Source organism: Helianthus annuus, chromosome 14, assembly GCF_002127325.2.
Source record: "Helianthus annuus cultivar XRQ/B chromosome 14, HanXRQr2.0-SUNRISE, whole genome shotgun sequence".
NCBI lineage: Eukaryota > Viridiplantae > Streptophyta > Magnoliopsida > Asterales > Asteraceae > Helianthus > Helianthus annuus.
Window position 1 is genome coordinate 1,595,955 of NC_035446.2, and position 14,636 is coordinate 1,610,590.

General features: G+C 43.1%; 1 protein-coding gene across 1 annotated transcript; it reads right to left on the reverse strand.

Annotated features, from left to right (window-relative positions):
- Nucleotides 1-545: 545 nt before the first annotated feature.
- On the reverse strand, nucleotides 546-3,641 carry LOC110906349. Its single transcript, XM_022151496.2, has 2 exons — nucleotides 1,385-3,641; nucleotides 546-1,297 (listed from the first exon to the last, which is right to left on the reverse strand). Exons 1-2 carry the CDS (start codon nucleotides 3,639-3,641, stop codon nucleotides 546-548), a joined length of 3,009 nt encoding a protein of 1,002 aa, XP_022007188.2.
- Between the last annotated feature and the right edge of the window lie 10,995 nt (nucleotides 3,642-14,636).

Sequence of the window (14,636 nt, forward strand, 5' to 3'; positions counted from 1 at the left end):
GTATGCGCACTTGATCTTCTTTGTTAGATGCATATTTTGTTTTTTTATGCAAATTTTGTTATCGTCATAATATGCGCATGTTTAATTACTTTGATTAGGTGTCACGAATGAATTATGACGCTGACAGGTGATGTTGTGTTACTACAACGTTTTGTTCTGTCATTTGTATGCGCGCGCTTATATGTGATTTACGAAGTGATCGAGTTGCAGGTTATTGTGTGAGCTCAGCTGTGTTCAGCCTTGGGAGCATTACAATGTTTAGTTACCTTGCTATCGATTTTTTCGTGTTTATGTGGGCACGAAGTTTTATTTTGGCGTTTTGTAGGCTTTGGTTGTGTTTCCGACCTGGCTGTGCACTTGGTTGTGACGAGCCTTGGAGGTCTACAACGTTTCCTATGGTCGAGCCATTGATGTTTTCGTGTACGCCCAAAGTAATGAATGCAGTTGTGACAAAAATTTTTTTTGCAAGAAATAAAGGTAGCCAAACACTTCTTGTATTATAGTAAATGTGTTGGCCATACGCCCTTTACGATTACATAGCTGTTTTACATGTAGCACTTTCGGAGTTGTTGGGCATTCCAGGTTCGTGGAACCTCTTTGTTGTTGATGGTGCGCAATTTGTAAGCTCCCTTGCCGAGTACTGCATCGATTACGTATGGGCCTTCCCATTTGGGAGCCAGTTTCCCGGGCTTTTCTGCGTTGGAAGCTTCGTTGTCCCTGAGGACATAGTCGCCCGGGTTAAAAGTGCAGACTCGGACTCTGGAGTTGTAATATTTTTCCAGCTTCGTTTTGTATTTGGCCTCGTTGATTGCTGCCATCTCTCTCTGCTTTTCTAGGAGGTCTAGGTCGATCCTCCTTTCTTCTTCATTGTTGATTAAATTCATGGAGAGCATCCTTGGAGATGGCAGCCCGATTTCTGCTGGGATAACAGCTTCAGACCCATAGACCAAACTGAACGGCGTTTTACCGTTGCTTGTTTTTGGCATTGTTCTATGGGCCCACAGTATGCTGGGTAGTTCATCGACCCAGCCTCTTCGTTTCTCGCCAAGCCTTGCCTTTATGCTATCGACGATGCTTTTGTTGACTGCCTCTACTTGACCATTCCCTTGTGGGTGCGCAACCGAAGAGAGGGTATGTTCGATGTGTAATTCTTTGAACCATCGTTCGAGGTCGTCTGCTGCGAAGTTAGTTCCGTTATCAGTGATGATTCGGAGAGGTAGGCCAAAGCGGCATATGATTTTCTCCCATATGAATCTCTTGACGACTGCCAAGGTGGTTGATGCGAGTGCTTTCGCCTCTACCCATTTGGTGAAATAGTCGACTGCGACTATTATGAACTTGACCGCCCCAGGTGCTTCCGGGAAAGCGCCTACCATGTTTATGCCCCATTGTTGAAAAGGCCATGCGGTTGTGACTGGTACGAGTTCATTTTTGGGGCGCATGGTCTTGGGTGCATGTCTCTGGCAGCCACTGCACTTCCTTAACTCTTTCACAGCATCGAGATGCATTCCAGGCCAGTAGTATCCGACATTCATCACTTTTGCCACCACCATTCGAGGCCCGGTATGAATACCACAAATTCCTTCATGCACTTCCCGGATTAGGTAATTTGCGTCGTCGGCGTCAACACATCTCAGCAGCGGGCCGAGATACGACTTTCGGTACAGTATCCCGTCTGCCATCTGATAATGTTCTGATTTGTATTGGATTTTTCGCGCCTCGGCTTTGTTTTCGGGAAGTATCCCTGACTGCAAGTACATGATTATCGGTGTCATCCAGGACGTTGTTCCTGTCTTGATGACACTTACTTCTCTGAGTGGGACGGATGGGTTGCTCAAAACCTCTATGCGCGCGTCTTTTGCTAGGTGCTGGAAGCTTGTTGACGCGAGCTTGCTTAACGCGTCTGCCGGCTTGTTCTCGCTTCTGTTTATATGGTGCACTTTGTAAGAGTAGAAGGTTTGTAGCAAAGTTTTTGCTTGGCTGAGGTAGAGTGCCATGACATCCCCCTTGGCTTCGTATTGGCCGTTTATTTGCCCTGCTACCAGCATGGAGTCCACATGCGCTTCGATGTGTCGGACCCCCATTTTGATTGCCAATCGTAAGCCAGCCAGGAAAGCTTCGTACTCTGCTTCGTTGTTTGTGCTTTTAAAATCCAGGCGTATGGCGTACGTGAACTCATGTTTATCGGGGCTTACCAGCCTTAGCCCTGCGCCTGCTCCATCTTCGTTAGATGCTCCATCGGTATATAACAACCATGGCTCTTCTGTTTGCTTTTTCTCAGCCTTTTCCATGGCTTTGCACTCTCTTTCTTTGTCATCTGGAACTTCTGTCATAAAATCTGCCAAGACTTGGCCTTTGATCGATGGTCGTGGTCTGAAAACCACGTTGTGACCTCCCAGTTCTATTGCCCATTTGGCTAGCCTTCCTGATACTTCTGGCCTTGCAAGGATGTTGCCGATGTTGTAGTTCGTTAGCACGTGGATGACGTGATTGGCAAAGTATCTGCGCAGCCGCCTTGAAGCATGAATTAGTGCAAGGACTAGCTTCTCCATGATTGCATATCGGGTTTCTGGATCGGTCAAGGTTCTCGACACGTAGTAAACTGGTGTTTGGACACCTTGACGATCGACAAGCAGCACAGCTCCGACTGCCCTATCGGAAGCTGAAAGGTAAAGTACCAAAGGTTCTCCCTTGTTTGGTGTAGTTAGGGTTGGCAGTTTGATGAGGCAATCTTTCATCTCGCGGAACGCGTTCTCTGCTTCCGGAGTCCATTGGAATTGACTTTTCTTCATACAATTGCGCAAGGTTTTGATGAACGGAAAGGATTTTGCAGCATGATTAGCTAGGAAACGATTGAGCGCGGCTAGTCGTCCTGCTAACTTTTGCATGTCTTTGATGTTTGATGGTGAGGGCATCCTCTCTATAGCTTGGACCTTTTCCGGATTCACCTTAAAGCCATCTTTTGTGACGATGAAGCCTAAGAACTTTCCTTCCTCCATACCAAATGAGCATTTCGCTGGGTTTAGCTTGATACTCACGCTGCGTAGCGTGTTGAAAGTTTTCTGGATATTTGCCAGCATCATGCTCTCTTCCCTGCTCATAATCACCAGATCATCCATGTACACTTCTATGTACTTGCCGATAGCATCACTGAATGTTTCGTTCATCAATCTTTGGTACGTCGCACCCGCATTCTTTAGGCCAAAAGGCATCTTGGTGTAACAATACAACCCTGTCGGCGTGCGGAATGCCGTCTTATCTTCGTCTTGGACGGCCATTTGAACTTGGTGATACCCCTTGTAGTAATCAAGAAAGCATTTCCACCTGAATGTTGCCAAAGAATCGATCTTCTCGTCTATGTCTGGTAAGGCGTAGCAGTCGCGCGGGCATGCCTTGTTTAAGTCTTTGTAGTCGACGCACATTCTCCAGCTGCCGTTTGGTTTCTTTACCATCACTGGGCTTGCTACCCAAGTTTGGTATCTGACTTCTCTGATGATGCCTACATTTAGTAGTTCTAGTACTTGCTCTTTCATGGCGTCGTGCTTTATGTCACCCAGGTGGCGTTTGGCGTGCACCACTGGCTTTGCGTCTTCTGAGACGTTCAGACGGTGCTCTGCAATGTGCCGTGGAACACCAACCATGTCAGCTGGTGTCCAGGCGAACACGTCCATATTCTCATGCAACAACTTCTTGAGCGCTGCGCGCGTAAGATTGGACATCGCTGGTCCCAGGGTAACTGTTTGTTCTGGGTGAGCGCTGTTCAACACCCACTTTTTTGCTTCTGCGCGTGGCGCATGTTTACTTGCTTTTGTAGGCCTCATTTCATCTGTTGCTAAGACTTCCTTGCTTGCGTATATCAGTGCGATGCCCGTTTCCGTTGGGAATCCGATGGCCGAGTGTGGTGCAGAGCAAATCATGCTGAAGTCTCCCTGTGATTCTCTCCCTAGGAGAATGTCGTGCCGTGAGTGTGCAGGCAGCACCATGAAAGTGACTTCTTCTGTTCTTGAATTTCGCCCATCCGAGAGTAACACTGGGAATGATATCTTTCCTAGGGGAAAGACGACCTCGTTGCAGAAACCAGTTAGTGGGTAGTCTACTGGCTCCAAGCGCGCCTTGTCCTCCTGGTCAAATTGATTGAAGCATTGTTGTATATGATGTCCGCGGTGCTCCCCGGATCGATGAAGATGTAGTCTGTCTGGTAATGACCAATCACTCCTGGGATGACTATTGGTCGCTTTTCCCTCGGGCCTCCTCTAACAACTGGGAAGATGACTTGCTTTTCGCGCCACGAATCATCTTGTGTACGCTTGTTGTAATTTTTCTTTGGTCTTCGTGGCCCCCCCCCCTGTACCATGTGGGTCTCCAACTTCCCGAGTTTTTTGTTATCCGGCCCTTCGTCTCTTCTCTGGATTTGGCGGTAGTCGTGCTTTCCGCCTTTGACCAAGTGAGTGAGCTTTCCATCCCTTAGGGCTCTTTCGATTTCTTGCTTCAAGCTGAAACAGTCGTCGGTGAGGTGACCCGTATCCTTATGGAATTCACAGTAGAGATTGGGATCTTGACCCCTTTTGTTGCGCATCTGTAGGGGTGGTTTGAATTGGTGGTTTTCAGTGGCCAAGACTTCCGACGGGGTCTTGGTTAATGGCGTCCACTGTTTCTCTCTGTTTTCTCTCTTTACTTCTTTTCTGTGTGCTATCTGATTGATTGTGTGCCGCGCATCTTCTCTTGGTAGGCTTCTTTCTCTACGACTGGAAGGCCTCCATGACTGGCCTCTGCTTTTTCTGCCATGTCGGTCATTAGAGTTATGTGCGCGTTGACGGTGGTCATCACCGGTCAACTGTTTGTCTGTCTGTGCTATTGTCTTGGCGGCCTCAATGAAAGTTTCCCAATCTTTGGGTCCTCCGTCCCTACCTTTCACGCGCTTGATCAAGTCGTCACACTTAACTGCCCTCATGAAGTGCGCGCACATCATTTTTTCTCCCACATCCCCAATCTCTTAGCATTCTTTGTTATATCTTGTGATAAAATCTTCCACGCTTTCGTGGTCTCGACGCCATATGTTTAGACAATCTGCTGGGTCTCTGGCGTGCCTCCGCTGTTGAGAGAAGTGTGCCAAGAACTTCTCTCTGAAGTCAACCCATGATTTAATTTTTCCTGCCGGTAAGCTGTCGAACCATACGCGCGCTGCACCTACGAATGTTTGTGCGAACAGGTGGCACCAAGTTGGTAGGTTCCACCCACCTGTTGCTCCTGCGCCTTTAAAGACCTGGAGGTGATCGTCTGGATCTGTCAATACATTGTATTTGCCAACGTTGTGTGGCAGCTTGGTTTTGTCTATGGCAGCTGTGGCAATCTCTCTGATGAATTTCGAATCTTCAGCCATGTCATCTGGACGATAGCTTAAGGTATAGTCATGCTCTGCCTTTGGGTTGTACCCTGCGCGCTTTGTAGGCTTGTACGCCTCATGCTCTGGGTGAAGTCTGCTAAACACCGTGCTTTCCCCTTTGTACGTTGGGTCGTCTTCCTCTTCATCCCATTCTGTGTTCATATTGCGCGCGCCTAAACGAGCCTGGATCGGTTTTCTTTGCACATTGGGGTTTTGCACAAAGTTGCTTTCTGTTTCACCATAGGTATCGCGCGTGTCGTGCGCGCTTGGTCTTCTCACATTTTGAACTGGTCCTCTCTCCGGACGTAGATTCCACGCGTTAGTCTGCTGAGTTGTATGTGTACTCAGAGACCTTGGCGGTGGAGTTACGAATGCTGACTGGTTAGCTTGTGCCTGGAGTAGAGCTTGCTGTGCGCTGAGTTGCGTATAGACGAGGTTTATGGACGCCATCTGTTCGGCATACCAGGAAGCGAGAGTTTTTCCTTCGGGTAGCCCTAAAAGTGCGGAGTAATTGAGTTGTGCTTATTCCGATGGAGCTGAGGGGCCAAATCCATGGTTTGGTGTCAGCACTGGTGGTGGTGTCTGTTGCAACACCCCGGTCGGAGTTTGGAATGCGACTCCGTTTGTGGTTTGACTGATGATCCTTGCAGGTGGTGTTTGGAAAGTGGGTCCAGCTGTGGTTTGGCTAACAACCCTGGATACACTCCCATAGATAGGAGGAAAATCATTGTTCAGTTGTCCCTCTTGGATGGTTTCGTTCCTTTGACCCCTTTGGACGTGTGCTGTGTCCGAAACGAGTTCAAAGGAAGAAACTTCTCCGTCAACTGGGTGTGAGGGAGTTTGTTCAGCCATTTTTTACGAGTGTTTTTCAATAGAGAAAAGAGATGAGATTGGTCTTGCAAAAGCGGATGGCGCCAATGATGAAACACCGATTAACACAAGGTTTATCGATAGGGTTATTTCGTCTGTGGGGTTCAACCTCTTTTCTTGCTCGTAACAATGGCTTGAGATCTGCAAAACAGTAAACACCGTCAGTCTCGTTAAGAGGGGGAGAAGGGGGATTTCCCTCTTAACCAGGCTCCGGCGTGAGAATAAGCACTGTTCCGAGAGAAATAAACAGTGTGTATATAGAGTGAATATGGAGAGTAAAGATCCTGAACCTGAATGATGAAGGGTCCTATTTATAGCCGGAGGGTGAAGAAGGGAGGAGCAGCTGTGCCAGCTGTGGGCGCATGCCAGCTGTCCGACCAAGGGGAATATCCTCTTGGTCTGCTCTGTCACGGCAGGTGTAGTGGTACACGTGGCATTCTTACATTTGCCCACGCTGGATACCTCGTACTGGCGTTGTCAGCCATGCTCCCTGATTTGTCGCAGGCCTATGTGGCGTTCTGCGAGTGGTGACACGTGTTGTTCTTTATGTCGGATAGAGCATCTTTGGCGCAAGCTGCAAGTCTTCCAGAAGTTTCTAGAAGCTTCTGGATTGCTTCGCTGATATGGACGCCTTGTATGCTCAAAAGTGGTGTGGTCCCTGCCATGTAGGTAGGGAATTGGGACCATACCTCTTTAATAATTAATCTTTCTATAGTCTACAAGTTCTTAACCCAAATTTCATCTTAAAAGATTTATCATATTATCCTTTAAAAGTAAAAGTATGTGTATTCAAAATTTTGTATTTAACACTATTTTAATGTAAGGAAGTATGCTTGAGTACATAACTTTAATTTATTTGGCACAAATTAAAAAAATCAGTATTAATCACTTTTAGAAACGTTCGTACAAATAATTATACGTTCACTTTTGCAGACAAAACGCTTCGTTACTTTCATTTCACTCTTGATTGGTATATTTATGTTTCATCTCATAAATTGATGCAAGTTCGGAGAATACCCATACGTTTTTTAGTGTAGAGTTTAGTCTAGACTAGGTGTGAGAATCTTATACCAAATATTGGTACCGTACCATATTGATACTGACCGAACATATATGGTACGGTATTGATTTTGAATTTAGCTAAATTTTTGTATTGGTATCATGTTGTACGGTATCGGTTCAAGACTTTTAACGGTACCGTACCATGCCGGTACCAATCAAACATATACAATACAATATTTCGTATTGATTTTAACAAAATTTGGTTATCATTACTATACAATATGATACCGATTCAATTCGACATCAATACCGATCTCATCCCTAGTCCGGACCACAACAATCATATTGTTGTAATTGTTGTCAATTTGGTATAAAACAGCGTAATCGACACAAAGAATCAACGGACTGATGTTTATTATTCTAACAGATCTACGATTACGAAATACACTGAATAAAACAGCTAACACAGCCTTACAAAACTCTCGACTTGATTATCAACGAGATAATCACACACTAGAACACCGAATTCTCGATTTAAGACGAATCAGTGTTTAATCAATGAAACCCTAGGTGTCTTTCTAGAGAGAGAAAAACAAGACTGTAAAATATCTGCACACTTATGAACGACCTGGATCCATCCTTCTTATAAAGAGATCCGAATAAGCTAATGGGTTGTTGAAACAAACGCGAATAACCCGTGGTTAGTTGTAACAGCAGTACCAGCCCTTGTTTAGTTGTAACAGCAGTACTAGCCCATGTTGACTTCTATAACCAGCCCATGTTGTCTTCTATAAGCCTAGTAACGAACCTACTGCTCCAGCCTTTATATTTGTCCAAAGCCCAATTAGTTGTTCAGTTGTACAGCTCCAATACATGAAAATTAAAAAGAAACACTGATCAAAAATAATTATATAAACACTAAAAATATTAAACTGAAATATTGACATGTTTCAACACCCCCCCCAGTTTAATATCCAAACGGATTGAACATTTTAATACTCTCACACATATGATTATGTTGCTGTATTAACAACCCTTTAGTGAATAAGTCTGCCAACTGGTCTTTTGAACCAATAGCCAAAGGTTTTAAAACATTTTTTGCGATTAATTCTCTTAAGAAAAACAAGTCAAGTTCAAAATGTTTAGTCCTGTCATGGAAGACAGGATTAGTAGCTATGGACAAAGCTGCTGTATTGTCACAATATAGCTTGACAGGTAACTCAACTTTAAGACCCAATTCTAACAACATATTTTTTAGCCACATTAACTCACATGCAGCCGCACACATGGAGGGATATTCAGCTTCAGCTGAGGATCGTGACACAGTAGATTGTTTTTTACTTCTCCAAGAAACTAAACAGTTCCCCTAGAAATAGACAAAAACCTGTAATAGATTTTCGCGTCACCAGGCACTTAGCCCAATCCGAATATGCATATGCAACTAAATTAAATGTAGACCCTTTACTAAATAAAACACCTTTTCCAGGTGAGCTTTTCAGATATCGCAATAACCTAAATGCAATTTTTAAATGACCCTGTGTAGGAGAATGCATGTATTGACTCAAGTAATGCACAGTGTATGAAATGTCCGGTCTAGTATGAGCAAGATAAATTAACTTACCAACTAACTTTTGATAGCCCGTAATACTATCAAGGACATCACTATTTTCTTTACACGTATTTACCAAAACATGATTTTGCTTAATTGGGTTATTAACTGGTTTGCACGCAGTCATGCCATACTCAGTTAATAACTCTAAGCAATATTTTCTCTGTGAAAGACAGATCCCTTCTTTTACACTTAAAACTTCTATGCCAAGAAAGTATTTTAATTCTCCCAAATCTTTTATTAAAAAACTGGATCTGAGACTTCTTTTAACTAAATCTATTTCATTCAAATTATTTCCAGTGATAACTATATCATCTATATATACAAGTAGATAAATAATTACAGTTTCAGTCACTTTATAAAACAACGAGTAGTCACACTTGATTTAACTAAATCCCAAACCAACCAAGACATGAACCAATTTTTCATTCCACATCCTAAGCGCCTGTTTTAGGCCATATAGTCACTTTTTTCGTTTACACACTCGTTTTTCATTTTTTGAGAAATAACCATCAGGTAGAGACATGTAAACGTCTTCATTTAGACTACCATATAAAAACGCATTATTCACGTCAAGTTGATATAATTTCCAGTTATGCTCAATAGCCAAAGAAATTATACATCTAACAGTTACCAGTTTAACAACTGGAGAAAAGGTTTCGTCAAAATCAATTCCTTGTTTTTGACTAAAGCCTTTGGTAACAAGTCTAGCTTTAAACCTTTCAATCTCACTAGTGGACTTATACTTTATTTTATATATCCACTTACAACCTACAACACTCCTACCAGGCGGTAAATCAACTAGATTCCACATATCATTTCTATGTAACGCTTTGATGCGTGCAAGTGTGTATATATTTTAGATGTATATTTTAACCCTTTTTTACACTTTTAGCCAAGTTTTAAATTTATAAAACACGATATTTACTAACACTAAACACACATATGGGCAAGTGCATCCATCGTGGACGTAGTATAGTGTTGGTAAGATACCGAGGTCGTCCAAGGACACAAGAGCTTTTAGTACCGGTTTATCCTCAACGTCTAACCAAATCAAAATGTTAGAAAAGTTTTTTAAACTAAGAAAATAAAACTAACTAAATGCTGAAAAATAAAAATAAAAATAAAAACAGATAGATAAGATGAATCACTTGGATCCGACTCGTGTATTAGGTGCTGTTTGTTTTTTCTGCAAGAAAAGGTCTGCAGTCTGCGGACCACATCTGCAGGTATCTGCAGGAGAAGAGGTGAACCAAATGTCTGCAGTCTGCAAGGAGAAGATGGTTTGTTTTTTTATATATAAAACCTCTTCCAAGGTTTAAAACACACACACAACACACAGTCACACACTGATCTCTCTCTACTCTCTCTCTACTCTCTCTACAATCTGCAGACCACCATCGCCGCACCACCACCACCGCACCACCTCCGCCTTCACACCACCTCCATCATCTCCGATCTGGGTTCAACCACCACCACCACCGATCTCCGCCATCTCACCAGCTTGTTTGGTTCGATTTGGGGGTTTTCTGGGTTTAACCACCACCACCGATCTCCGATCTGGGTGTGATTTGGGGGTTTTCGTCGTTCAACCACCACCACCGGTCTCCAATCTCTCTCTCTACGGTATCTCTCTCACTCTCTCTCTCTCTATGGGTTCGATTTGGGGGTTTTGGGAGCCGCACCGGCGGCGGTGGCAGGGAAGAAGGTGGAGGTGGTGGCGGAGACGTGGTGGCGGAGATGGTGGAGGTGGTGGCGGAGACGGTGGTGGTTTCGATTTGGGGGGTTTTGGGTGGTGTTTGTTTTGTGGGGGTGCATGTGGTGGTGGAGGTGGTGGCGGAGACGTGGTGATGGAGGTGGTGGCGGAGATGGTGGAGGAGATGTGTGGTGGTGGAGGTGATGCAAGTCTGTGGGCAGGAGAAGAGGTGAGAAGATGTCCGCAGACATAAGGCCATGTCTGTGTGGGGAAGAGGTGAGGCAGACGTTTTTGGTCTGCAGATCTTCCGGAAAACAAACAAGCTGCAGAGTTCAAACATCTGCGCGAGTCTGCGCGGCGCAGACATAAGTGGCCAGAAGTACTTCTGGCCAAAAAACAAACACCACCTTAGTATAACCTTTGATTATTTTAGCACTTTTGCACTTGTTTAAGAGATTATCTTAGTTATTGTAGTAGGCCCCTCTTTTGAAGGCGACGTTACCCTCAACCCAGTAGTTTGAGTCAGCAAGGATACAATCCTAAAGGGTCGGATTATTGAAAGATAATGAATTAAGTTATTAATGCAAATTATGGTAGGCCCCTCTTTTTGAGGTGACGTTACCCTCGACTAAGTAGTCTGAGTCAGCAGGGATACAGTCCTAAATAGCCGGGTTATAGTATTAATAGTAGTTAACTTATGAGGGGGTCAAAGAGTTTGGATCCCCGCCGTCCAATACCTTTGGGTATTGAAGGAGATCCTACTAAATTTGACCCAAGTCCCTTGCAGGACCTCTAAACGCTGAACAAGGGCAAGACCCTTACCAAACCGTTCCCTTAACCCCCGACCAGGTAGCCAACATACCTCCATATAGACCGTGGAGATATGAATGGTGAAAATCTTTTATTTTATATAGACAGTAAAATAATGCCAAGACACCACGGACAAACGATAAGGAAGAATCACCTTCAACATAAGCAACTAGTTATTAAAGTCATTAATACAAAACCAAATAAAAAGTGCAAAAATTAAAAATAAAAAGTATTATACTAAACACCTGTCTTCACCAAGTGATGTAAGAGACTTAGGCAAACATGGACTTGATTGTCAAGAACTCTTACGATCAATCTTGGATCCCGAGACGACTCACACACTCTATGATGGACAATGGATGATGGTGGTGGATGATGGTGTTGTGATGGTGGTGGGTGGTGGATGAAGTGTGAGAGAGGTGGTGTGCTAAGGGATGAGTTGCAATGAAACCAAGCACTCCTATTTATAGGCTGAACAGAAGCCTGGGCACGGCCCCGTGTCCGCTGGACATGGCCCCGTGCCCGTCTGACAATCTCTCTCCTCATTAATTGTAATTCGCAATTACAATTAATGCGCCTGCAGTACTTTCGCCACGACCCCGTGTTCACTGGGCACGACCCCGTGGTGGGTAATAGAAGCTTCTATAGGTTTGTCTTATCTGCTGCTTCTTGGGCACGGCCCCGTGCTGGCTGAGCACGGGGCGTGTTCAGTCTTCAGCCTTCTCTGTTTTGCTTGGGAGGATGCTGTCGAGGGGTCGGGCAGTCCACTTATGTTCCTTTTCTTGTATTTATGTTAGATTTAGCTGCCTTTTTGCTTCTTTTGTTAATTTGAGCTCATTTAATCCTAAAAATACAAAAGGAAGACAAAAACACTCTTTTTCCAACATTAGTACTTAAAAAGGGTTAGTTTTATGCCTCGTTTGATGTAATTTATATGTTGCATTTTACACACATCACGCTTCAATTTCCTCATTCATGGCAGAAATCCAATTAGGATCATTAGAGGCCTCACTAAAATTTTTAGGTTCTACAGACTTATCTAATATGGAAGCAAAACATTTATTATCAACCGACAAGTTAGAATAATTCACCACCTTTTCTAGCCCATACTTAACCTTCCCCTCAACTATATAGTCACTAAGACTTCTAGGCAAAGATGTGGTCCTATTAGATCGTCTGAGTTGGGCTTGGTCATTTATGTCTGTATTATGTATTCCCTCAGAACTGGATTGTTCTTCATAAGCATGTATCACATGCTCAACCTCGTCAGATCTAAGTTCACTAACACTGGACAGTTGTTTCTCAGCCTTGCCTGCAGTGTCGGTGCAACTTTGCTCTAACTGTTGAGACCCACATGTCCCTGCTTCTCGAAGTTCCTTTCCTTCATCATCGGAACGTTCAAAAAATTGTGTTTCTGTGTTTTCATATGTGTCAAAAAAATTCAAGTTATTTACCTCAACAAAACTATTTCCATCATCTTGTTTTAAAAAATTTTATCTTTAAATGGAAACACTGTTTCAAAAAACTTAACATCTCTGGAAAAAAACACAGTTTTATTATCTAAACTGTACAATTTATAGCCCTTCTTCTCATTGGAATACCCAATGAAAACACACTTCTCAGCACGAATGCTAAGTTTATCACTTTCATTTAACACAGTAGAAAAACACAAACACCCAAACAATTTCAAATGATTCAGGAAAGGAACAAACCCATACACCAACTCATAGGGAGTTCTACCAACTAGTACCGAAGACGGAGTCCTATTAATCAAGTAAGCAGCCGTCAATACACATTCAGACCAAAAACTAACAGGTAAACAACTTTGAAACAACAAAGCTCTAGCTACATTTAATAAATGTCTATGCTTTCTCTCAACTATCCCATTCTGTTGGGGTGTGTATGTGCAAGACATTTGATGAAGTATACCCTGTTTCTTACAAAACAAGTTCATTTGATTGTTAATAAATTCAGTTCCATTATCACTTTGAAAACATTTTATATTCCTTTTGAACCGAGTTTTAACCACATTTACAAAATCAACAATATTATCAAATGTTGATGCATGGAATGTCTGTTGACTGCGTCTACAAAAAGTCTGAAGTCGAAATTGGTCAACAGGGGGTTAAAATGTAAATATTATGCAAAATAGGTTTAGGATCGCTTATTTGTCAATATGTCATTATGGATCGCTTATTTGTCATTAGTTTGGATCGCTCATATGTCAAGTGATCTGGATCGCTCATTTGGCATGACATATGAGCGACCCAGGAACTCTATAAATAGGCTGAGCGATTCAAAGTTGTTATGTGTGTATGTGTGTGCTTAGGAGCCGAAACTCTGTCAAAATCTCATCAGAAAGCAATAAAAAGATAGGAATTGAAAGGATAAGCTGTTGTAACTTCATATATGTTGATTCCGCCTTCATACATGAAGATGAGCTACTCTGACTGACTTTTCGGGTCAAAGAACGGTCCAACAAGTGGTATCAGAGCTCAGGACGAGGAGTTCATACTACTACAACATAGATCTGCAGAAATCTCTCTTTTCTACTCACTTTCTCTCATACTTTTTCAGTTTCTAGTGGTTCCTACAGTTGAAATTGTCTGAAATTCGAGTATAACGTATAAAACACACTAATAACAAACCCTAGAAAGTTTTAGAGTGAAATTCGGACTAAAAATGGGTAAAACAGGCTAAAAACTAAGGTTCGCGTTTTCGAACATTCAGGATCGCTTTTCTGGACAAAATTTGTTAGGATCGCTCGAATTTAGCCTTAGGATCGCTCATAATAACCAAACTGGTTCGCTCTTTCGGACATTTTTACTAGTGGACTCGCTCATTCGGACGTTTTTGGTTCGCTCGAACGAACAATTGTGGTTCGCTCGAAAGATTTATCTGGTATAGCTCGAACGGACACATTTGGCTCGCTTTTCTGACATCTTGTGGTCCGCTCGAGAGCACATAGTTGGTATTGTCTGGTCCGCGTATTTGGACATCTATTGATTTGCTTTTGTGGTTTTGTTTTTAAAAAAAAAATCTCGAAAATTTTTCTAAGTGTTGGTTGATTTTGCAGGTACGATCAAAATGGATGATATGTTCTTGAATCCGTTCAGCGACATGTACGCATTCACGGGAAGTTCAGGAAACAACGATACGACATCGAACAATACAAACGAGAATCAACCAAAAGAGAAAAAGAAAGAAGCTTGGGAGTCCGAAAGCGCATTTGGAACGTTTAACAAACCTCCTAAGTTGATGGCTAT